The sequence below is a fragment of the Augochlora pura genome, chromosome 11, assembly GCF_028453695.1.
Source record: "Augochlora pura isolate Apur16 chromosome 11, APUR_v2.2.1, whole genome shotgun sequence".
Lineage (NCBI taxonomy): Eukaryota > Metazoa > Arthropoda > Insecta > Hymenoptera > Halictidae > Augochlora > Augochlora pura.
In genome coordinates, this window is record NC_135782.1 from 16,150,984 (window position 1) to 16,176,543 (window position 25,560).

The window sequence follows — 25,560 nt, forward strand, 5'->3', positions numbered from 1 at the left end:
CTGCAAATCTCCAGACTACAGACTGATACATTATCAGGAGTTGATATAGAAATTTTTACTTCGTCTGGTTGGTAATTTACTAGTGATACAGTTTTGCCTCACAGTTAAAAAAAAAGAGAAAAAAACGAGTAAGCAAGAGAGCATGAAAGTTGGTACTCCAACGGAGACACGTCGCGCGAAAATTAATGTTTGAAGTAGCTTTAAATAATAAAATCTGCTGCTGGTGACAAGAGACAGGTATTTTATAATCTCGGAACTGCTAATTTTTATAATTTGCACCTGGTTACAGGAAACAGTAGCTACAAACACTTGCAAACCCCTAAGGTAGACTTGCGGGCACTTGCGGACATTCGCGGAAACTCGGTATAACAACGACCAAGTGACCGTTCAACCCAATAATTAAATGTATCGAATAATTATTGCAACGCGATAGAACCTCGAATTCGACAAACAACAGAGAATATAGTAAACACGACCGTTGCATCCGAGCGCGACCGAGATCAGGTACACAATAACCTAAGTAACGGTTGCGGATTATTTACAAGCCGAGCGTGATTGAGATCAGTAATAGTAAATGAACGTCTCTCAATATTAAATTTTCCATTTCTGGCTTCTTAATATTTTAATCTACATTACACGGATACTTTGGTCTAATATATCTAAATACATTTAAATCTTAACTAAACGCACATATTTGTATAATTATCTCAAGTTTATGGTAGATATAGATAGTTAACGTTTTCCATTTCGTGGAAAATTTTTGAATTATTCTAACCTTTATGAATTATGTTAATGATTATACCTGTTACTTTGTTGTATATATAAATGTAATTATTACTGTTTTATATCAATCGATAACAAAACTTCGCAAACAAAACACGTATGTACCAAACAGGAATTATTTATTTATAAGTCTGACAATTTTTATATAAAATATTTAATTAAATTACGAGGTTTGAGTAGGAATATTTACATTTCAATAGTTTATTAATACGAAAGCATTGCAGTAGGATGAATCTTGTCTTTCGACCGTCGAATTTTGTCGAGATATATTATCATATACTGTACATATATTATAAGTATAATATATTATATAACATTTATTATAGTACATTACTATAGTATTTTATTGTAGTATATTATTATACTGAATAGTTAGTATCATTGACAACATTTAATAATTGAATTCAGCCCAGTAAAATCTCAGTCAAGTCTTAAATTTGTCGAACAATTCCAGAAAACATATTTATTTCAACTAAATATTTCAGGTTATAGCAATTAGAACCGGCAACACTGTGAGCCAAATACAGTACAATTTTAGTAAAAATGAAGTGTACAGTATGCTCCTGAACGAATAAGCTGTAGAAATCGAAGGTCTAAGTGACATAACTTACAAGTTCAGGCATCTTGTTCGAGAATGTTCCACACCGGAAGTGGCAAACGCTTTTAGAGCTGGCAACACTGTAAAACAGAACGATGCATGTGCCAGATGGCGCAAAAAAACGTTCATTCTTCAACCATGTCGGTATATCAGGGTTCAAGAGACGAAACCCTGTACGGTGACCGATCTACTCTTTGTTATCACGTTTTAGATTCCATGGCACACACGTATTGTTTCCATACTAAATTCCGCTCGTTTGCTATGGTTCAACGAGTAGATGGCGCTTATCGGCTTAGATAATGTTAAAGTTTTATACATTTTTATATTGACTGAAGTTTACAAAGCCTTTTGTTCAAGTTTTCTTTGTTTCGTATTTTTTTATAGTCGTTCGCAAGGCATTAAGACACGCACCATCTTAGGCGAAACAGTTATGTATTCGATAGAGAGTGTCTCCTAAGGTGATTAACTAATTTAATTTGCCCAACGAATTGCATAAGAATTGATATACGAGGCGTTCGTTTCGTTTAAACAATCACGATGTGTCAAACGGGCTGAACCGTTCTTGTACATGTACAATTGTTAACTCGCCCTGTGTTAACCACCGGGCGGTGGTTCGATCCGAGATAACGAATTTAACCTGAAACCACGTGAAATCACGTCAAGACCACGTTACAGTCTAACATAGAATTATTTTCCATTTAAAGAGGATGACCGCTTACAGAATTTTCAGGTTCATGCAGCACATCAGGTTCGTATCGTTGTCGTCGACGAATGGGAATAATAATGGTTAAAAGTGTTTTTAAAAATCGTTGAACATATTTTCAGAAGGAACTCCTACAAATGTTGTACAGATGTGCACGCGAAAGGATCCATGAGAGTGACGATCAGTCAGAGATTATTGAGGAGATACAGCTCAAACACCACAGAGCATAAACAGCAATCCTGGTATTCGTTCGTGAAATGGGAATGGAGCATACCGATCGGAGTATCCTTATCATTATTGGGAATATTACAATGGAGGCATACGAAAAACTATCCACATACAACTGAGAATGCCAATGTGTATGAGCCAATCAATGTTTTTGTGGTATAGTTTTTTTTTGCTAAAAAGAAATAGCAGATTTATCATTTTACCGTGTATCATTTTCGTAGTACCATTATCATGAGTAACAGTACCCTTACTCATCAATCAGATATTTATTTCCTCTTGTGTTTTGCTCAGGTAAAATGTTCTTATTACCTGCCGCTACGGATAATAAGTAGAGTGTGGGGTTGGTTAGCTAGCTTGGAGCTGCCGGTCGTTCTGAGGCCAACTTTGTACGGATTTTATGCGAAAGCGTTTCATGCTAATCTAGACGAGATCGACGTCGATCTGTCGGACTTTCCGAGTCTTGTAGATTTCTTCGTTAGACCGCTGAAGAGCGGCGTGAGGCCCATTGACCATAAAACGAGCATTGTAAGTATCCTCTACCTTTAATCATTAATCAAATAATATTAGTACGATTTATGGTAATGATTACGTTGCAGGTTTCACCCTCCGACGGAAGGGTGTTGCATTTCGGCCCGGTGACGGGCTGCCAGGTGGAGCAAGTCAAAGGCGTCACCTACAATCTTCGACACTTTTTGGGCGACATCGGCGCGCTGTCCTCCGACCAACCCTTGAAGTTCACATCGGAGGACGACGACGCATACGTAAAATCGCTCCTGAAGAACCCGAAGAATCAACTCTATCAATTAATAGTGTACCTAGCTCCGGGCGATTACCATAGATTTCACAGTTCGACCGACTGGGAGATCGAGTATCGCAGGCATTTCCAAGGTACATCCCTCTCACCCCCTACGATGCTTCAGAATATAGTCAAACAATTATACAACGATATAATCTCTGTTTCAGGGAAATTGTTAAGCGTGAACCCGAAGGTGGCACGATACTTGCCGGACCTGTTCTCGTTGAACGAGCGTGTGGTATACGTCGGCAAATGGGCCGGTGGTTTCATGGCGTACACCGCGGTGGGTGCGACGAACGTGGGCTCGATAAAAGTCTATTGCGACAGGGGATTGCAAACGAACACGATCATGTGGCCGGAGGCGAAGCATTGGAACGACGCGAGTCTCGGGTGCGCGCGGATCGGCAAGGGTGAGCTGTTCGGTGAGTTTCGTATGGGTTCGACGGTCGTGTTGTTGTTCGAGGCGCCGAAGGACTTGTCGTTCTGCATAGAGTCCGGCCAGACGATAAAGATGGGCCAGGCGGTGACACGGTGTACGGTCGGCACCGAGGAGAAACACTCCCGTTCGTTATGACAGATAATCGATCTCGACACACTAGACTGGAAACACGCATGTAAAACGGACGCATGAACTGTTTGTTCGAACGGATGCACGCTGATCTCATTCGATAGTGATAAATCAAAGACTACGCGTACTCCGCGTCGACGTTATTAACACGTCCTATGGAAACGACGATGTTCCCCCGTTGTCGGAACCGAAAGCTCACAATCGAACGGCCAAATTCTCGAGGATTTCTTAGAATTCTATAAAGGGTTCATATTAATAGACTTTTACGAATCTACACGAAGACACCGACTTTTCTTAGGTAGGCACGCCCGACGGCGGCGTACACACCAGAATTATTTTTATCACGATGGATGTGTGTATATATTTATAAGTGATACGCTTAAAAAACGGCGTATTATGCGACGCGCGACGGTAATTCTCGCTAACTGTACTCACATGTTTCCACGCGGCGAACCGAACCGTCGTCGTTTTAAAAGCTATTATTGTCACTCGCGATACACTACTGTACCATGGATTCAATGTTGTGATACTTTGCAAAGATGTTAACGCGCGTCATGCGAACGAGATACTCTGTACACCCGTGTAATTGACATATATGTGTATATAGTAGAGACACCCTCTCGAAAACCTTTGCTAAGACAATTTTATATGTGGATAACGGAGAATATACGACGAAGAAAAGACTAAATAAATTGTATTTGTGCAATATGGCTGGTTTATGTTGACCCAACTCTACGAGACGTGGCGGTTGCTCTATAGCAAGTCATAATATAGTTATATTTAGGTATTTAGATAAATAAGAATTATATAATAATAAGAATTTATTTTTCTTAAAATAATATATGATACACGAATTTCAATAATTGAATTAATTTAATAATTATAAAGATATCATTTACTGATCGTTTCACTATGAAATAGGGGTAGTTTTTTTCCATCATGGTTACTCGATTGATCATCGCTGTGTAAAATGTGCAACACGTTACACGTGTACTTGTACAAGTTCAATTAAATTAACTAAGAAGGACAAATTTAATCGAAATCGTGGCTCGATGGTGTTGCAGTTTAAGGTAAACGTAGTGGTGTTCTCCTAGATCGATGTTTTCAGAATGTAGGCGAAGCTTGGGATACCTTTAAACGTTTGGCGTAGTGTTTTACTGGACAGCTATAGATGGAACCTGGTAGAGGGTGCTGGGAAATTAGGGATGAATGAAAATCTGATGCTGAAAATTATTGAAAGGTATTTATGAAATTTTGAAAAGATTTATTGAAATCGTAAAAGGAATTAGTTTGATATTTAAAGGAATTGATGACTGGAAAGTTGTAGCTTTAATTATTATTATTAGTCTATAGTAGATTATGTGATATAGTATATTATATTGTAAGGAATTAGAAGAATTTGGTGAGTGCAAAGTTGCATTCTAAATTATTACAATTAAACTACAATTATTTTCAAAGATTATATAATATAATATATAGTGTATTATATAATCTATTATTATATATAATGTAATATAGAGTATACTATATTATTAGGAATTTAAAGGAACTGATGACTAGACTGTAGCACCATTAGTTATCCTAATTAGACTATAACAGATTATACAATACAATATACAATAGATTATGTAATAGAATATATAATTGACTATATAATAGACTATACATTAGACTATATAATAGACTACATACTAGACTATACAATAGACTATACATATCATTTTAAAATAAATTCCAGTAAAAAGAATATTCAAAGATCCATACTTGAATCTATCGATATTTATACACAGCTCTTGGATCCTAAAATAAAATATATATATTGGAGTTTCGAAGTACAGATTTCAAAAGGATTTATGATCATAGTTTTGTTAGGAATGTCGATCATGGTACGATAATTTCAAAGCGATAGGGGGTATTAGTCTCGCAGCAACGTTGTTTCGTGAATAGTTCTGTAACGATTTTCAAACACAAAATGTTTGCTGTTGGTACAGAACAATACAATCGAATGGTGTAGATCTATTGTAACTAGTTTCAAAATTGATCTATTGGATGTGGGATTAAAATTAATTTATTGGAGCCAGGATTAAAATTAATTTATTGGAATTAGGATTGAAATTGATTTATTGGGACCAGGATTAAAATTGATCTATCGGAACTATTATAGAATGAAAATTAAATTATTGGAGCTAAGTTGAAAATTGATCTATTGGAACTGGAATAAAAATTAAATTATTGGAGCTAAGTTGAAAATTGATCTATTAAAATTAGGTTGAAAATTAATCTACAAAAACTAGTTTTACAATTAATCTACAGGAAATAGGCTGAACATTAATTTATTATAATTAGGTTAAAGATTAATCCTACTAAGATCAGGTTAAAAATTAATTTATTCTAAACAGGTTGAAAAATGCTCTATTGGCACCTAGTTGAAAATTAATTCTACTAAAACCAGATTGAATATTAATTTATTCATACTAGGTTGAAAATTAATTCTACTAAAACCAAATTGAACATTAATTTATTAATACTAGGTAGAAAATTAATCTACCAGAACCATTTTGAAAATTAATTTAATGGATCCAAGCTTTATATTAATTTGTTGAAACCAGATTGAAAATTAATTTATTTAAACTGGTTTGAGAATTCATCTATTGGCACTAGGTTTAAAATTACTATATTGCAATCAATTTTAAAATTACTATATTATAATCAGGTTCAAAATGACTATTTATACAATTATTATTTAAAACGAATTTATTTATAACCAAGTTTAAATTGAACTTATCGGAACCAGATTGAAGATCATTTAAATAAAGATCTAAAATTCCTTGATCCTGAGCTCCTTTATACTCGGACCAAATTGTTTACAACGTTCAGAAATACATCTCGCGTGTTTGGATTACAGAGTTTACGAGCATAATGAAGAGCACTTTCAATCGTCGAGCCACAATTTATTACTATCTCCTCTTCGCATTCAAGGATTCCTCGTTTCTTTAAAAATTCCATTCATGAATAATCTTTTCAGTCTATTAAAAATCACTTGATTAAAAATTCCAAAAAACAAATACAAATTCTGTTACCTGCCCCATGATGCTATATTATAGTTGTATCATTAATGGCGATATACATACATACATATAAATATATATAATACAGATACGTACATTCATATATATTTATATAATAATATATTAAAAATTATTTGACTACAAAGAGCATGTAAAAACGCTGTTACCTGTCTCATGATGCTATATTATAGTTATAATATTAACGATGATATTTATATATAAATATATAATATATATACATAAATATATTGTATAATATGCATACGTACATTCATATGTATTTATATAATAATACAATAATATATATACATAGGCATATACGTATACAATATTACATATATATTTGCATTTCATTGTTATAAGTATGTATATAATTATTATAAATTCTACGTATATATAACAATTATAATATTATTATTATTATCATATACAATATTGTATATAATAAATAGTATAAATAATAGTACTACTAATAATAATAATATAATAATATATATACATATATACCCAAGTCTAGCATATAACAAAAACTATAGCATAAAGATATAATTCGCGTAACCCTGTTAAAACGCACCCTAATTACAATAACTCGATACCGCCGAGTTTCAAAGCCGGCGATACATCCACGGCGACGTGAAATAAATCAGAAGGCCGTGGCGCAATTATTCATCGATCGCAATCAGCCCGGCAATAAAAGCGTGGACCTGAATCGAGGCGCGCTTATCATTTAAATATTAAAACGGAATTGAACAAGCCTGGCGTACTCGTAGAGAGGGGGGTTGTATAGTTTCGGCGTTAAGGCGGCCACGAAAGCAAAGGACGTTTTTTCCATGGTTTCCTTATAACCCTATGTACCTGCAAGAAGTTTATCCAGGGGTTTTTCACGGGGCAGGGGGGCCGGGGGTGGTGTCGGCGGGTCAAATGAAAGACGCCGTCGCGTGCCGGAATCGCGTTACATGCACGGCGACGCGGTTCAGTAAGCGTCGCGACGCCCGTGGCGCACGTTGCAACGGCTCGGCACCGTCTACGTTTACCAGTTAGCCGTCCACGGTGTGCGACGATCGTTTTCCGATCGCGAGTCCCGAGAGAAAAAGCGAAGAGATCCGGAAGAAAATTGTGGTCTTTTTTCGAAGGAGCTTTTTTGAAATCAAGGAGCTCGTTCGTTCGTTCGTTTTTTCATTTTGCTAGATAAGTGTCGATTATGGGGCTAGATGGGTGCTGACGGACATTTCCGTGTGACCTTATCCCTGAGAAGGGAACCGGATGCGGGGCCAGTTTACTGCAAGATGGAAACATCGGCCAGGTTCCGGCAATTGAAGACCGTCAAGCTCAGCTGCGAGGCGACCTATCGGCTCGACATCAGCTTCAAACCGCCGCAAATTTTGGAGTGCGTAACGTGAACAGTATATGTTTAATATGAGAGAGCCTTTTTTGTCTTTGTGGTGCATGGTTTTGATTTTTCTGGGGGTTGGGAACCTTTTAAGTTAGAATTTTTTTGTTGAGATATTTTTGAGGATGTTTTGCGATTAAAAGGGTGGTTTTATTTTGGGGTAGGCTTCAAACCGCCGCAAATTTTAGAGCGCGTAACGTTAATATATCATGCTATAGTTTCTTCTTTATGGTCGAGCATGGTTTAGAATTTTTAGGGGGTTGGGAACCCTTTAAATTAGAATTTTCTTGTTGAGATATTTTTAAAGCTATTTCTCGATTAAAAGGGTGGTTTTATTTGGGCTAGGCTTCAAACCGTCGCAATGGAGTGCGTAACCTTAATGTAATATATCATGTGAAAGCATCTTTTTTATGGTCGAGCATGGTTCAGATTTTTCATGCGGTGGGAACCTTTTAAATATACAATTTTCTTGTTAAAATATTTCTGAGGACATTTTTCGATTAAAAGGGTAGTTTTATTTGAGCTAAGATAGGCGAGAATCTCTATTATCTGGAGATTCTGATGTTTGCAGACTCTTTTCTGGATATTTTTTCTATCCTTAGTATATCTGACAATTTTGCAACGCTGCTACGATTTTTAGAAATGATTATATACGGTGCAAGAATTGTGTTCTCTTGAATTATGTTTTATAATTCTTTGAGGAGAAAGAAATTATAATTTCTCATGGTTTCTTTTCAAGTATTATGTTTATATTTATTTCTGTGTAATTTTTGTGTAGCTAACCGCGCACATAATATTGTATAATGTAATATGATATAGTATATAATATATAGTATGGTACAGTATATTATATAATATGGTTTAAAAATAGTATCTAATAGAATGTGTTATAAAAATAGTATATTATATAACACAGTACAAAAAGGATATATAATATAATATAGTATAAAAAAATTGTATAATATAATACAGTGCAATAATAGTACAAATTAACCATAAATCTAATACAATATAAAAATCGTAGAAATTAACCCTAAACCTCATACAATATAAAAATAATAAAAATTAAATGCACACATATACTACAATAGAAATAACGTCTTACAACCGGAGTCAATTATCGACTACATTTACAATAAAATCACGTTGTATTCCTTTCGCGACGTCGCCGTACACTCAAGCATATTTTACAATATTCTTCATCCCTTTCTCCCCTTTGGAAACGCAGCATTCAATTTTTCACGTACGCTGCGCGGTTTTTTTCCCTGGAGCCTCGTGTTTTCTTCGTTTTCTTTTGAGGAGATACACATATAGCCAGCTCCAGAAGAGAGAGGAGTGTGTTTTATCGGCGCGGGGGAGGAGAAGACGTTCGGTTTTTACGGTTACCGATGACAGACGGACGACGATGAACATTTTTCCATCGTGCGAGAATTTTAATCAGACGAAAATCGAGTGGAAAATAACAATTGGATATTTTGGGGGACGATAGGGTGGACTGCCTCTTTTTTAGAGAGAGAGAGAGAGAGAGAGAGAGAGAGAACTTGTATTTTCTACCGACCAAGCGTATCATTTAATTGCACCCGCATAACGCATGTATGGTCATTTATTGCCATTTTTGATCGTCGATATCATTTTGCTAAAAACAATGCATCAGGTAACAAATATTTTATTTTCGACAAACGATTTTCATTCGTTTCTTTGCTAATTTATATATTTTGTTTATTCACGTGTTTAATTTATTTACATATTTTTAGCTTACTTGAACGCTGTAATTATTTATATATTTTTAATTTATTTAGACGTTCAGTGTATTTTCTTATTTAATTTATTTGGACGTTCAGTATATTTGTATATTTAGTTTATTTATTCAGTTAGTTTACATGTATATTTTTAGTTTATTTGGCTAGTCAGTCTATTTGCACATTTTTATTATTTGTATATTTTTAATTTATTTGAATATTCGGTGTATTTGCTTATTTAGTTTATTTGCACATTTTTAATTTATTTAACCATTTAATTCATTTGCCTATTTTTAGTTTACTTGGCTATTAAATTAATTTGCATATCTTTGGTTTATTTAACCATTTAATTTATTTGCTTATTTTTAGTTTACTTGGCCATTCAATTTATTTGCCTATTTTTAATTTACTTAGCCATTTGATTCACTTTGCTTATTTTTAATTTATTTGGTCATTCAATTTATTTGCCTATTTTTAATTTAATTAACCATTTAGTTCACTCGCATATTTTTAATTTATTTGAGCATTTAGTTCACTCGAATATTTTTAATTTACTTGTACATCCAGTTTATTAGCAAATTTAGTTTATTTACAAATTTAATATATTCGCAAATTTAGTACATTTACACTACATGCATAGTTTCAGTCAACTTTCGGACATTTAGTCTGTTTGCAAATTTAGTTCCGCCTCGGTTTATTTGCAAATTTAGCGGAGTTGCAAAATTCAGCTTACTACCATATTTAGCGCGCTCGGATGTCGTTCAGTTTATCTGGGAATTTAGTTTACTTGCACATCCAGTTTACAGGAACGTCTGGCTTCGCTATCTAGAAATCTGAGGTACTCAGCATAATTAATTTAGTGCAACACATTCCCCGAATAAATCAACTTCGAATCTTGACGCAGTGTGCACCGCATGCGTTCCCTGCAGCGAGCGGAAAGACTGACTAATCGCTGAGCGGACCACGTTTACCTGTGGAAGCTAGTCGATTCTCCCTGATATATTGCAATTTTCGTGATAATTATTTATAGAAATATAATATAAAACTATGTAGTATAATATAAAATATTCATAATAAATATATCAGAATTTAAAATATTATTTTTGAATAATTCAGTATTTAATTGTACAGTATTTATTTAATTCAGTATTTAATTGTACAGTATTTATTTAATTCAGCATTATTTAATTTTTTAGAACTATATTAGATATAGTATATCAGAATTTAAAATAATATTTATAAATAATTCAGTATTTAATTTTCTAGTATTTATTTAATTCAACATTTGATTTTCTACCTTTTATTTAATTTTAATTTTAATTTTCTTTTATTAAATGCTATAAAATTAAATAAAAGAAAATTCAAATTAAAATTAAATAAATGGTAGAAAATCAAATACTAAATTAAATAAACTATACTTCTGTGCGATACCATAATCTACCCTTATTCAACAAAGCTTTTCGTAAGGGTTTTTAAACCAAGGAAAAATGCATACGACGATTCTTGGCTTTTTCGGCGCACGCTTCAGTGGAGGATTTTTTTTTAATAAAAATAAATAAGGGGGTTTGAAAGAGCAGACAATAACCTTTAAAACAAGACGAAGCTGACCTCTGCACGATTTTTTTTCGCGGAGTTACAGTAGTTTGAATATCGATACAATATTTGATTTATTCGTTGTTAACAATATTATTTGATGTTTCTTGTAGGATAATTAAACAGTTCCACACTTAAACAATTTTGGAATTAAACAGATTTATAATTGAACAGTTTCATAATTAAAAGTTCTACAATGAAACAATCTTGGAATTAAACAGTTTCATAATGAAATAGTTTTATAATTAAACAGTTTTATAATGAAACACTATTATAATTAAACAATTTTATAATAAAACAATATTATAATTAAACAGTCTCTTAATTAAACATATATTAAATGACCCAATCAGATAATTTATCCCCCAATGACGAAATTATTGCAATTTAAAACGAATCTGAAAATAAAATAGTAAAAATATTCAAATATCGATATATTATTTTTGGTTTATTTAAATTATTAAGGAAAGAGTTATCCAAGTTTCTACTTCGTTGCAAATCGATACAGACAATGCTGCTTTTGTAGAAGCCTTCGTAATCGGCTGCCAGAACGAGATATGTGAATGCATCGTTCCTCTACCCCATGCACATTTGCTCGCAGTTTTCCAATATATAGGGAATTCTTTAACAAAGGGGATGAAAAGAGGAATTCCTCCAATAAGAGGGTGACATTTCATGTCGTGAAATGTATAATCGAACGTTTCGAATCTAACGAGCATTTTCAGCTGAAAATATTTCGAATGTGTTCCGTTTTTAATACAAATTATTTCATATTTGTCTCGATATTTTTAATACAAATTATTTCAGATGTGACTCGATATTTTTAATACAAATTATTTCATATTTATCTTGATATTATTACTGTAAAATATTTCAATTGTGTATCGATATTTTTAATGTAAAATATTCTAATTACATATTAGTTATTGTAATATAAATTATTTCAAAACTGTCTCGATATTTTTAGTGTAAAATATTTCTATTTCATCTCGTCATTTTTAATGCAAAATATTCGAAGTAAATATCAATTATTATAATATAAATTATTTTAATTCTTTTTCGATATTTTCAGTGTGAAATATTTCAATTATGCTACAGTATTTTTAATATAGAATATTTCAACTGTGCCACAGTATTTTTAATATAAAATATTCCATATAGGCCTCAATATTTTAAATATAAATTATATCAAATACGCCTCAATATTTTTAATATATATTATTTCAAACACATTTCAATATTTTTAATATAAAATACCTCCAATATTTCTGAATTCTTCAACATAAATTATAACAAATATGCCTCAATATTTTAAATATAAATTATATCAAACAGGCCTCAATATTTTTAATATAAATTATAAATTTAATATAATTAAATATACCTCGAATTATTAACACAAATTATGTCCAAATATCCCTCGAGATATGCAACACAAACTATATCAAACTCGCCCAATATTTTCACCATAAAACCGTGTCTCAATATTTGGCTCTCGTGTCGCCAAATATTTGATTATGCCAAAAGAGGTACACGCTAGCGATCGGAACAGTATGCAATTCGAAACAATATTTTCTCAGGCTCCGATGCCCGCCGGATCGATGCACCCGACAAATGTACCCGGCGTAACTGTTTATGCTGAAATGCAATCGAATCGCGTTAATCTGTCGAGCGAACGCGCGCGCGTGCCGTTAAATAGGCAATCCGCTAATAAGTTAGCCGGTAGCTTATCGTTTCTGTTTATTGCGGCGCTCGGGGGCTCACGCAAATGTCAGAGACACGAAGTCGATTTTCTTGAAAGCCTCGCTGGGGACAATAAATAATCGCTGGTCATCGAACGAACCAATCATCGTTCGCTATTCGGTGACAGATAAAATTACATTGCATTTGTAGGAACGACTTGTATTTAATATTTAACTATGGACGAGGGTGACTTTTATTGTTAGTATTAAAATGTAGTATAATTTTAAGCTATTTTTTACTTTGTAAAAATAATTTATGAGGCTTCGTTAATTATTTATAAAAGGAAAAATGCTGACCAATTGTAGAGTGCATTTTAAATTATTATAGGTTTCTAGGAAAATTGAAATTATTGTATATAATTATAGTAGAGAATAGTATAGTATAGTACAGTATTTTACAGTGCAGTATAATATATAATTACGCTGCAGTAGATTTGTATGAAAATTAAAATATATATTTTTTAAATTACAGTAGATTCTTACAGAAATTTAAATAGACATTATAAATCACAGTATAATTTTACAAAATTCAAATAGACATTTTAAGCCACCATGGATATTTATATAAATTTAAATAGACATTTTGCCCTATAGTAAATTCCTATAAAAATTGAATAGTACATATCAACCCACAGTATCCTTCCTACAATAATTCAAACAGACGTTTTAACCATTAATAGATTTCTCCATAGTAACTTCAAATAACAGTATGTATATCTTCATACAAACTCGAACAAAAATTCAAATAGCAATAAATCGCCAGCAAAAATTCCTAGCGACGGAACGTCCACCTAAAAGCGTGTCATAATTGTCGGACGTCGCGACGAGGCATCGTGGTTCTCGAACGAATGAAAATCGTAATCGATTCCGCAAGTTTTGCAGTTCAAGGCGATGCATATTGCGGGTAGGTATGTGGCAACACACCTGGTCTGCTCTCACCTTTCGTGTCCACATTTCATCGCTCCGGCCCCGTTTGAACGTTCCGTAGCTCGCCACCCCGCTTTTGTTTTCGCCTAAACCCGAGCGCCGAGTGCCCCACGCCCACCCCCCCTGAAAACCCCACGATTTAACACGGACGAGGAGAGAGAGGTGTTCACCGTCGGCTTCGTTCTAATTGCCAGCGATTTTTCACCTGGCCCGACAACCGTTGTCCCCTTTCCCATTCGCGACCGTGTTACACGGCCTGCGATTCGCTATCGATGCGCTACTCGACGAGCCGATCGCTGATAATTAAACTACGAATTTCGCGCGCTTTCTTTCGCGAATAAATCGTTGTGGTTTTTAATGCGGGGCTCGGTGGAACGTGGTTTTATTGTATAAAGCAACTGATGTAAGAGTGCAATTTTTACTAGGATGGTATATAATAATTTATAGTAATAGTGTGCGGTAAATAGTGTAGAATATATAATATAGTATGTATAAATTTTTATTTTGTTTTAGGATGTATATTTCGAGGTTTTATATTCAAGCTTTAGTCTCTAATTTTTAATTTTTGTATTTCACCCTTATGAACGTGATCGATGTTTCCAATCGATAAGTGTTGAAGTTTGGCCAATAGATGGCAGTTTACAGTGATCTCCTTTACCGATACGAGGGATCGGTAGTTGAACTTAACCTTGTTATTTCTAACAATTATAAAGAAGACAATTTTAACAAATAGCGCAGTGCTGATGCATCATTTACGTCCAGAGAAACTACTAAAAATATAAGGAAGCTCCTGATCGGTCACTGCTCTTTATTCCAAGTCTAGGAAATCTAGGAAATCTGTCTTTCGCGCAAAGATGTGGACCTCAAAGAATAGTCTCCGCCCTCTGTACAATAGCCCCGCCCCTTGCACTTATTATATTAAGATATGGGCTGTTACAATATTATAATACTTTAGTAATAATATTATAATGCTTCAGTAATAATATTATAATACTTTAATAATAATATCCCAACGTCTCTTTAATTATTAATAAACAATTTTACTATTTTCGATCACCGGAAGTTGCGTCAATGATTGCGAAAAATTGCGAGAACCGTGTCGATGCTGAGGATGCAGACGTTTGCTTGGGGAGAAGTGGGTCAGCACCGTAGTTTGAACTTTTTTTTTAGGGAACTTCCATCCGGCGAGAAAAATTGAATTCAAATAGCCGAGAACGCGCGTTGTCGAATATAGTGGTCGACCAATATTAAAAATTCCACTCCTGTTGATTGAAATCTTCAACCCTTACCCCCACACAGTTACAGCAACGAAGAAACAAGAACTCGAACTCATGCATCAAATACCACATAACATTTCACAACAACGACAAAATTTATCGAAATTTATTTAAGACAAATTTATCGAAATTAATTCAAATCGAATTTATCGAAATTAATTCAAATCGAATTTATCGAAATTAATTTAAAACAAATTTATATAAATCAGCTGTACCAAAATTTATATAAACCAAATATACCAAAATTAATATAAATTCACTAAAAATTGAAATTCGACTCTTCCAAATCTATTCAATTTTTTATTTATTTTTTACTTTAATAATGTTTAAAAAAGCTTTCGGTTTTTTCCTTTCCTCGGAAAACCGCCGCTCTTTTATTTTGGTCCAGATACGAAGAATACGGATTAGAGCAAGGAGATATCAACTGGTACAGTAATTTAATTCCTTCACGAGCCCTGAGAAGGGCTTGCCGTTTATTTGGTATCCCTGGTCCGGAAATACAATCCTTTATAATTTCCACAGTCGTCAGGGATCCGGCCAGCACCGCTACAGAATTTATATATCCTCGGTCTGGTCTATTTTCGGCTGCCTTTCTCAATTGCCTTGACGCAGGTCAGTTCCTTGGGCTTCTATAGACAAACGTGAATAAGAAATTAATTAGTTTATACCTTCTTATGATTGTTCCTGTGTTTCCTCACGATCCTCGCAACGATGCTCGTGCGATCGGAGGGGGAACGTCACACCTCACTGCGTAGCGCAGCGGGATTAGTGGACTGTATTTGTTGACGATTCCCGTTCTATTCCCGCGACAATTGAGTTGTGCAGGCTCCAATCAAGGTGCAATCGGTGTCGCTGCAATAGTAAATCGCTGTTTGTTACCTCGACGTGCAGTTCGGTGGAGGTTGTAAGGCTCCACTGGTGCCGTCCGAGGTGGAGGCCGATCCGGGCTTTAACGTCGACTCAGCGCCGCTCTTCCCTCCAACCTCGCGTGATGCTTCTATTCGTCACCAATCGCGAGGAGGTCGAAGAAGCTGGACCGGACACTCGCCGGTATCCGCAACGTCCACTGCCCAAGAATGCTTCTACTCGTCACCTTGGCAGCTTCGGGACGGTCGTAACCGGAGGCTCACAGGCAGGTGGAGGCCGATCCGGGCTTTAACGGGGTCGCAACGCCGCTCTTCCCTTCAACCTCGCGTGATGCTTCTATTCGTCACCAACCGCGAGGAGGTCGAAGAAGCTGGACCGGACACTCGCCGGTCTCCGCAACGTCCACTGCCCAAGAATGCTTCTATTCGTCACCTTGGCAGCTTAGGGATGGGCGTATCCGGAACTTCACAGGCCTGGTCGCTCGAGGGCGAGGCACGAACTTCACCGTGGCCGTACTCCAATCAAGTCACCGACGACGGTATCCCTGAAGAAGGTGCCGGACGCGTCGACGGAGGTATCCCTAAAGGCCTTCCCGACGTCGACGGTTCCCTTTCGTGCTGCAGCAATTACTCCTTTAACACTTTTTATCCACCTGGTCTGAACCGCGGTAAGACAGCCGGTCGAGGTCGATTTCCGTTCTCGCGGCCTGATTAGGTTATAATCGGCGGCACACGGTTAAATCCTACTCGTACCGGCGGGTTTTTCACCGTCTTGTTCCGCTCCCTAGACCAGGGCTTCCTTGAAATAATCTGCCAAGCTCTTAACACGGTAGTGATGTTCACTCCGGACAAGCTGGCTCACAATATTAATAAGTTCGAATAGGTCTCCTGTTTGAGTATTATCGAGAGACTAGTATTCCGATCCTCGGCAGCAATCCTTGCTCCGCTCGGAATTAATCTCTTCTCAACTTTCTCAAAAGGTGAAGAACGTACGTGGACGATTTCCTCGACCTTTCCTGTCGACTGTCTAAACTCGAATCTCTCGCAGTCAGCTGTGCGAATGCCGTGCTATCCTGATTAACCGTCACGCGGCGCTGACTGCCACGTATGTCTATCCCGCTTGTATCCATCGCGTTGCTCTCTTTCTCGTGGCGGTATATTCTCACCGCTCGCGTTTTAAAATTATGAACATGTTCTACCGGACTTGACTTTCGCCGGGCAACACTTCGTGAATTTAACCGAAATCGAGCGTTTCAGCATAGTTTTTCTATCATCTATTGTTAGCTCGCGTCGTCCCCTTGAAAGGCACCGCCCGGGGGTCACGCGGCACAATAGGCACAGAAACTCCGTTAACCTCCGCTAACGGCTACAATTTAAACAAATAAACTATAGCAAAAAGATCACAATGTCTGTGAAATTCACTAATTTCCCTTTGTTTCCGTTCGACGTTCAACCAATGCAGCTCGGTGAAAAATAAATTATTCCGATAAAATTCGTTCGTAATTATGCTCGCTGGTAATTATGTTCGTTCATAATAATCATATCGAGAGCGATATTACGGCGATGTTATGAAACGTTCCGCGGGCATTATCCGCGTTCATTATCCGCGGTAGAGTATTGTATTCCAATATCCAATCATGTTGCGGGATCGCTGGTATTTGTAATGGGAGGTTTGCCGAAGGAGTATTAAGAAGCTAAGAGACATCCTCGACGGTAGAGATCCGCCGCGCGGATGTTTTCTCGCTTGTACCGCAGCAGCATCCATTACTGTTGCAACGCGATACGTTGCGGCAAGCGGAAACACCGGTGCCGGCAGAGGTATAAACATTTATTTCCCTCGACGAGTTCAACAGTTTCCACGAATCTTGGAACGTGGTACAGTTACAGTCGAACTGTGTTGCAATGTATAGCAGTCAGATACCAACTTTGAGGTTAGGTTTATATTTAATAATAAACGGTTTATATTTAGTAAGTGTCAGTGAAAGAAATTGTTAATTAACTAATCTATTTTTATTTCTAAATTGACTGAGGTTTATATATATAAATAACTTTGACTGAGATTTGTTGTACATTTAGTAGTGTATTGTTGTTTAGAAATTGAAAGATTTATTGTTATTTATAGGTTGACTGATGTATTGTTATTTGTAGATTGATTAGTTTATTATTCTTTAAAAATCTATTATAAATCTATGATATATGTAGTATTTTAATATAGTCTGTAATGTATAATATTTAATGTGATATATAATCTGTGATATAATATGTAATCTATAATGTAATATATAATTTGTAATATAATATGCAATCTGTGATCTTTTATATAATATGTAATATAATACATAATCTATAAAATAATATACAATTTATAACGTAACATACAATGTATAATATACAATCTTACAAATTAACCAATCTACGACAACTAATATTGAATGATCCATGCTCTAACATATAATCTGTAATATAATATACAATCTATAACATAACATATTATAACCTCATAAATTAACCAATCTACACCGATGTACAGCTAACAGAATTAAACTCACGCGACTACACGTATTTCATCATGTCAAATAGTCTCGTATTAGTCTCCATGGTGACTTAAAATTATTATATACTATAACAATAGATTCCTGAGATAATTTCAAGCAACTTTCTCCTTTACAAAATTGTTCTACGAGGTCTCGTTATCGAGTTATAAAGGAAAACACTGACAGAGCGTGACAGCTAGTGACACACGGTGGCGGCAGCCATATTGCGCACAGCCATCTTGCGCGTGGCTGCTGCGGTGAGTCACCGCTGCCGCGATGAGTCTCGCGAACGGGGCTGAGGCCCTAGCTAACGTAACCAAGTGTTTTTTGTTAATATCTCGTTAACAAAGCTTTGTAGAGCATTTCGGCAAAGGAAAAAGTTGTTTCAAATGACCCGGGGAACCTATAGGAATTAACAAACATTTGAAAAATCAAAAAACCACCTACAGATCAGTCCAATTATCCTATTATATTGGAAACAAAGTAATCTCTGCGATTCTTGAAGGTCCGCTTTCGAGATTCGCCATTAGGATGACTCGAATGTCCATTTGGAGCTTCTTAAATGCCAATACCACCGTTGTTTAATCGCGATTCGAAGGATACGACGCAATCCAAGGATAACATCGAGAATCCGAGCGTCGTTGGCTGAATAGGAACAATGTCCACGCGGTGATTAATCCGAATTTATCGCTTCTCGACGGGTGCAGAAATGCCGGAATTGTTTTCCCGTCCATCGACTGGCATCGTGGCGCGCCTTGTTCTCGGGTTTGCGAGAGGATCGCGGCGAGAAGTCCGTGGATGATGCGCCCTCCGCGGATCGAGAATTACGAGGTGTCGCCGCGGCGGAATACTAATAGCCGTTTGTTGGCCGTAATACAGGAAATAACCCACCGCGGATGATAAACGCGTTAAAGGCTCGTTCCAGGCCTGGGTCGGTTTAGGCGATCGTTTGGCACGCAGCGGCCGCCATAAACGACCGGTACAAAAATGATTGGCCAGCGGTAATTGGGTCGATGCTTTCCACCGGGTTCTGCTTTTTAAGCGGTGACGACAAATCGTTGGCGGGCTAAGAGGCATTAAATATTTTTATCCTTTTGCGCGCAGCTATTTAATACCGCTTACACTATAACCCCTACATGGAATACCCTTTTCTGGGGGATACAAATTTATGAGAACATCTTAAAGCAGATTGGAACACAGGACATTTTTAAGACGTATCTAGGACATTCTAAATTATCTTTATCTTTTTTATTATATAATTAGACGCCTTAAAAGTGCAATAATACTTCGCCTTTCTCGCAGTGGGGGTTATGTGACTCTTGTTAATTTTTTTCCTCCTCCATGACACCAGATCAGAGTTTTTAGTGACAGGGTTCCCCCAATCGGGAATCTCGTTGACGAAACAGGTGGCGGCGGTTAGATCACAGCTGCCTAGACTATGGCAAATGGACGATAATTGCTGAGTCATGTATAAACGGAGATTACATGGATCTAGACGGCGCTGGAATTAATTAAGTTCGCAGGGGGTGTCGGGAGAAATTAAATAAACTTCGGTCGGGTAAGGGCGATCCTAAAACAACAAAGTGTCGCAGCGAGTTTATCGATTCGGTGAAAACGGTCCTGCGGCGCGACGTCGCAATTTTATGGATATTAGTTTAGCGGTTAATGCATTAATCATCCACTTGAATTTCAATTCTCAAACGGCGGACACTCGATGCAGCGGAGGAGTAGCCGTGGGGGAGGGGGGCGGGGGTGGCCACCCTGATTTATCCGCTGCCATAACTTTCTTTTTACCTGCCGCCGATTCTATACGGGGTGCTCTCTACGATAGTTCCGTCGATTTTTCGGGCGTTTAGGGTAATATAAGAAAAGAATTTTTGAGGTTAAAGTTAACAGGTACTTCGAGAAAAATATAGTGAAATAATACAAATTTCGAGAAATTGTTTTATTTGATATTTAGAATTTGTTAAGTGGTATTCTATATTTTTTATTATACAGTGTTATAGTCAACGGAGAAACGAATTTAATGATATAGCACACCATGGCCCTCGAGTGAATTTTAGCTAAAAATTTTGCAATAATTAAAAAAGTAATTTTGTTAAAAAAGGGTAGAAATTATTGTGAGAGGGGCATTGTGTGATACCTCGTCGAATTCGTCTCTTCGTCAGCTATAACCCTGTGAAATAAAATATACAGGGTGCTCATTAAAAAAGTGAACTTTATGAAAGATAAATGAATTTCTCAAGATTTTTATTTTTGCTCCTTGTATTCCTTAAAATATTTTTCTGAAAATGCTTTAAAAATTGGTGGGGGTATTAGGGTGAACACCCTGTATAATGCAGTGTTGGTTTAACAAATTAGCGAGCAAGGGTCCGTTTCTTTTTATTTCTCGCAAGGACTTCTTCCTAATGAATCCTCGGACGCGCATGAACCGGATGAAATTCCATTAATGAAAATGAACGCTGGCTTTGACACGGCGGCGTGGACGTTTAATAAAATGGGAACCGTCGATTGACTGTCCACGAATCTCTTCCCCCTCACACACCTCCCCCATAGGACCGAATCGCAGCGACTGTATTTCGCAGCGATCGCTGTGTCGGAGCCAATCAGGGGACTTTGTTCGCGGAATTGCCGTTATTTCGTCGAGACGATCGGCCAATTAGAATTTACTTGTAATCCTGTTGGAGAATTTGCATACCGGAATTCTATCGGACTATTTTTATCGTATCCAATCGATGCGGCAAATCACGAGCATTTATTTATAAAATTGCGAGATTTACAGGGGCGATGTAAACTGGCTAGGGGCATATTGTGAAACGGACGAAACGTGAGCGACATACTCATTATCTCACGTTTGAAAAACCCACGTTTCTGCCATAAGTTCACTCTATAGGAATTTGAATGGACGGTTTAATTTATGGCGGATTCTTGTGGAAACTTAAATTGGAATTCTACGTTGTGGTAGATGTTTATACTTTATGCAGGAATTTTTTCGATTCGTTTTAGATTCGTACAAAAATTGATATATACACGTTAAGCTACAGTATATTTTTATATGATTTTAAATAAATATTTTAAATTACAGTAGAGTCTTACAGAAATTTAAATAGACATTTTAAATCACAGTATAATTTTACAAAAATTTAAATAGACATTATAAATCACAGTATAATTTTACAAAAATTTAAATAGACATTTTAAACCGTCATGGATATTTATATAAATTTAAATAGACACTTTGAGCTACAGTAAATTCCTCTAAAAATTGAATAACCATTAATAGACTTCTCCATAGTAACTTCAATAACAGTATGTATATCTTCATACAAACTCGAACAAAAATTCAAATAGCAATAAATCGCCAGCAAAAATTCCTAGCGACGGAACGTCCACCTAAAAGCGTGTCATAATTGTCGGACGTCGCGACGAGGCATCGTGGTTCTCGAACGAATGAAAATCGTAATCGATTCCGCAAGTTTTGCAGTTCAAGGCGATGCATATTGCGGGTAGGTATGTGGCAACACACCTGGTCTGCTCTCACCTTTCGTGTCCACATTTCATCGCTCCAGCCCCGTTTGAACGTTCCGTAGCTCGCCACCCCGCTTTTGTTTTCGTCTAAACCCGAGCGCCGAGTGCCCCACCCCCACCCCCCCTGAAACCTCCCCGATTTAACACGGACGAGGAGAGAGAGGTGTTCACCGTCGGCTTCGTTCTAATTGCCAGCGATTTTTCACCTGGCCCGACAACCGTTGTCCCCTTTCCCATTCGCGACCGTGTTACACGGCCTGCGATTCGCTATCGATGCGCTACTCGACGAGCCGATCGCTGATAATTAAACTACGAATTTCGCGCGCTTTCTTTCGCGAATAAATCGTTGTGGTTTTTAATGCGGGGCTCGGTGGAACGTGGTTTTATTGTATAAAGCAACTGATCTAAGAGTGCAATTTTTACTAGGATGGTATATAATAATTTATAGTAATAGTGTGCGGTAAATAGTGTAGAATATATAATATAGTATGTATACATTTTTATTTTGTTTTAGGATGTATATTTCGAGGTTTTATATTTAAACTTTTGACTCTAATTTTTAATTTTTGTATTTCACCCTCATGGGGTTGATAAATGGAGTTATTGTAATTACAGTATAGCATGGTCTCTTATGAAAGAGTGAACGTAATCGATGTTTCCAATCGATAAGTGTCGAAGCTTATCCAATAGATGTCACTTTACAGTGATCTCCCTTACCGATACTAATGATTGGTTCTTCAATCATTAGCTAACCTCACTATTTCTAAAAATTACAAAAAAAAAACAGCTTTAAAATATCTTACAATGTTAATGCATCATTCCCACTCTAGAAAAACAATTAAAAATATAATGAAGCTCCTGGTTGGTCCCGGTCCCTTCTCCCAAGTCTAGAAAATCTACCTTCCGCCTAAAGATCTACAGTCCAATTACATCGTAAGGCGTCTAATCCGCTGTTTCTATGAAGGCTTCTTGCGATCTGCAATTTAAAAATTCGCCTTGAAACAATTCCGTCAGATGGGGGCGGGGGGATTTGATTGAGCGACGCCGACGGGATCGGGTCGAAGATGATCGACGCCGCGGCGCGGAATAATTAGAGCCCGGCCGCGATGTATCGTGTTCTGACGAGGGGAAAAGTTGTCGTTAGTGGATAATAGGATTCAGGATTCGATAGGATCTCAGTTGGCCTCGACCAATTACATTTGTCAGGCTGGCGGAATGATTTGGGTGCTTGGATTTCTGTGGATTCTTTTCTTGTTTTTTTTTTTATACGTTTGGTATTCATTGTGATTTACTTTCTTTTCGTCCTCTTCTTCCTCATTCTTCTCCCCTTCTTCCTCCTACTTCTCTTCTTCCTTCCTTTCCTCCTCATCATCCTCCTTCCCTATTTTTTCTTTTGGGTAGCTCCAATCACGCTCTTCTTCTTCTTCTTGGGCTTCTTTGGCACGCCTTCTGATCAATAAGCTTCGCCCCCTGAGACTTGACGGCGCCTCTTGACGAGTTAAGGTCAGTCTTTTGGAGAATAGGTCCGCCCCTTGGTTAGCAGGCTTCGCCACTTGGTCAGTGGAACCGTCTCTTGGCCAATAGATCCCGCCCCTTGGGTAGTAGGCTCCGCCACTTGGTCAGCAGGACCGTCTCTTGGCCAGCAGATCCCACCGCTTAGTTATTAAACAGTATGTTATGGTCAGTAGGTCTAGTCCATTGGTCAGTAGACACACTCCATGGTCAATTAAAACACCGTTTAGTCACTAGGCGTCACCTCGTGGCCATTAGACCCCGCCCTTTAGCTAGTAAGCTCCGCTTCCTGGCCAATATTCCCTGCCTCTTGGGTTTTCCCCTTGCCAGTAGTTCTCACTCTTGACCAATAGGCTCTGCCGCCTAGTCAATAGGCCTCGCGCCCTAACAGCTTGACTCCGCCCACTTGAGCAATAGGCTCCGCCTCCTGGCAGAAAAATTCAGTCACCAAAATATTCCTTCGTTCTTCCAAACAGAACAATTTTCACAAAATTGCACCAAATAACTTCGCAACTTAACAAAAATTGCAACAAAGAATTGTATTCCTCCATCGCGAACAAATCTATTGTACCAGAACCAAAGCGTTCGCGGTGGAATAAAATAATTCCGCAAAGTTCGCTCTCGATACTCGGTGCAACCCTATCACGCAATGAAAGTTTCCACACGGAGCCGTCTCAGATTCTAAACGACCATGTGCTCGTCCCCGCAAATTATTTTGCCAATTACACGTCCAATCAATGCGAAATTGGCTCTCGCCGAGCCGGCGTACTCCCTCGGTTTAACCAATGGGGTGTTTCTCGCTTATATTCTTACAAGCGGCTGTGTTTCGTGACCGGCGCTGGGAACATGTTATGGTCAACGCTGGAGCAGTTTGTCCTATACCGTGTTCGCTGGGATGCTCGAAGCCATGAATAATAGCAATGATTGACTGCGCGAACAACAGTTCGCCGGACAACAAACTACACCCTGGAATGACAACCCTTTTGTTGCAACAAAACGCTATAAAACCCTTTTGTTCGCAACAATAAGAATGTTTTATCGATTGTTCTCGCATTGCCGTGTTCGGCGCGCTGGTTTTTCAACTAAACTTGATTTTCAACAACGTTTTCAACGTTGGAAAAATTCGACAGAAATCGACGAGGAATTTTTAAACGACCTCCTCCTCGTCACACGTGAAAAAAAGGTTCGACGCCAGGGCAAATATTTTTTAACGGTGGAAAAACCTTTGACGTGGTTCGCGCGAACAAATTACATATACTGTTTTCCGTGGGGAAATTGTTCGCTGGAGAATGTTTACGACAAATTTTTGGCAAAATTGCAAATTGCCGTTGCTGCGAAAATAGAATGTTAGAAATGGTAAAAATTATGATAATATAAGAAACTTGTGATAATATTGGAAATAGTGGAAATAGTGAAAAGGTAGAAATAATAGAAAATGTATCAAGATAATAACAAAACGTAGAAATAATAAGGAAATATTATTTAAAAGAATAAAAATGTATGAATATACTAAGAAAAATATTAAAAGAATAAAAATGTATAAATATCATAAGGCAATATTAAATAGAATAAAAATGCATAAATAATGAGGCAATATTAAAAGAATAAAAATATATAAATATTATAAGAAAAATATGAAAAGAATGAAAATGTATAAATACAGTAGTAATAGTGCTTTATTTCCCTTGCGGGGCACATTGCGGACCTC

The 25,560-nt window shown here is 36.9% G+C and overlaps 2 protein-coding genes across 3 annotated transcripts in view; both read left to right on the top strand.

Annotated features, from left to right (window-relative positions):
* Positions 1 to 1,602: 1,602 nt before the first annotated feature.
* On the top strand, positions 1,603 to 4,382 carry Pisd (phosphatidylserine decarboxylase). Of its 2 annotated transcripts, XM_078194500.1 has the most exons (6): positions 1,603 to 1,839; positions 2,086 to 2,129; positions 2,207 to 2,468; positions 2,604 to 2,837; positions 2,909 to 3,200; positions 3,276 to 4,382. In XM_078194500.1, exons 2-6 carry the CDS (start codon positions 2,089 to 2,091, stop codon positions 3,680 to 3,682), a joined length of 1,236 nt encoding a protein of 411 aa, XP_078050626.1. In that variant the 5' UTR covers positions 1,603 to 1,839; positions 2,086 to 2,088; the 3' UTR covers positions 3,683 to 4,382. The 2 variants fall into 2 exon arrangements, with proteins under 2 accessions (XP_078050626.1, XP_078050627.1); XM_078194501.1 differs by lacking the exon at positions 1,603 to 1,839 and having other exon boundaries at positions 1,989 to 2,129; positions 2,207 to 2,366.
* Positions 4,383 to 7,721: 3,339 nt separating this feature from the next.
* LOC144476673 (CB1 cannabinoid receptor-interacting protein 1) overlaps positions 7,722 to 25,560 on the top strand; it is a 40,537-nt gene continuing 22,698 nt past the window's right edge. The window contains exon 1 of the mRNA XM_078193784.1: positions 7,722 to 8,131. Within this exon, the coding sequence (XP_078049910.1) occupies positions 7,956 to 8,131 (176 nt within the window). The 5' untranslated portion in view covers positions 7,722 to 7,955. The remainder of the gene's footprint in view (positions 8,132 to 25,560) is intronic.

What these genes read in the sequence shown, in the direction of transcription:
- Pisd (XM_078194500.1), top strand. Translation starts at nt 2,089, where the DNA reads ATGACCGCTTACAGAATTTTCAGGTTCATGCAGCACATCAG. An exon ending in TTGACCATAAAACGAGCATT is followed by an intron (nt 2,838 to 2,908) that starts GTAAGTATCCTC and finishes ATTACGTTGCAG; the next exon opens with GTTTCACCCTCCGACGGAAG. An exon ending in GTATCGCAGGCATTTCCAAG is followed by an intron (nt 3,201 to 3,275) that starts GTACATCCCTCT and finishes TCTCTGTTTCAG; the next exon opens with GGAAATTGTTAAGCGTGAAC.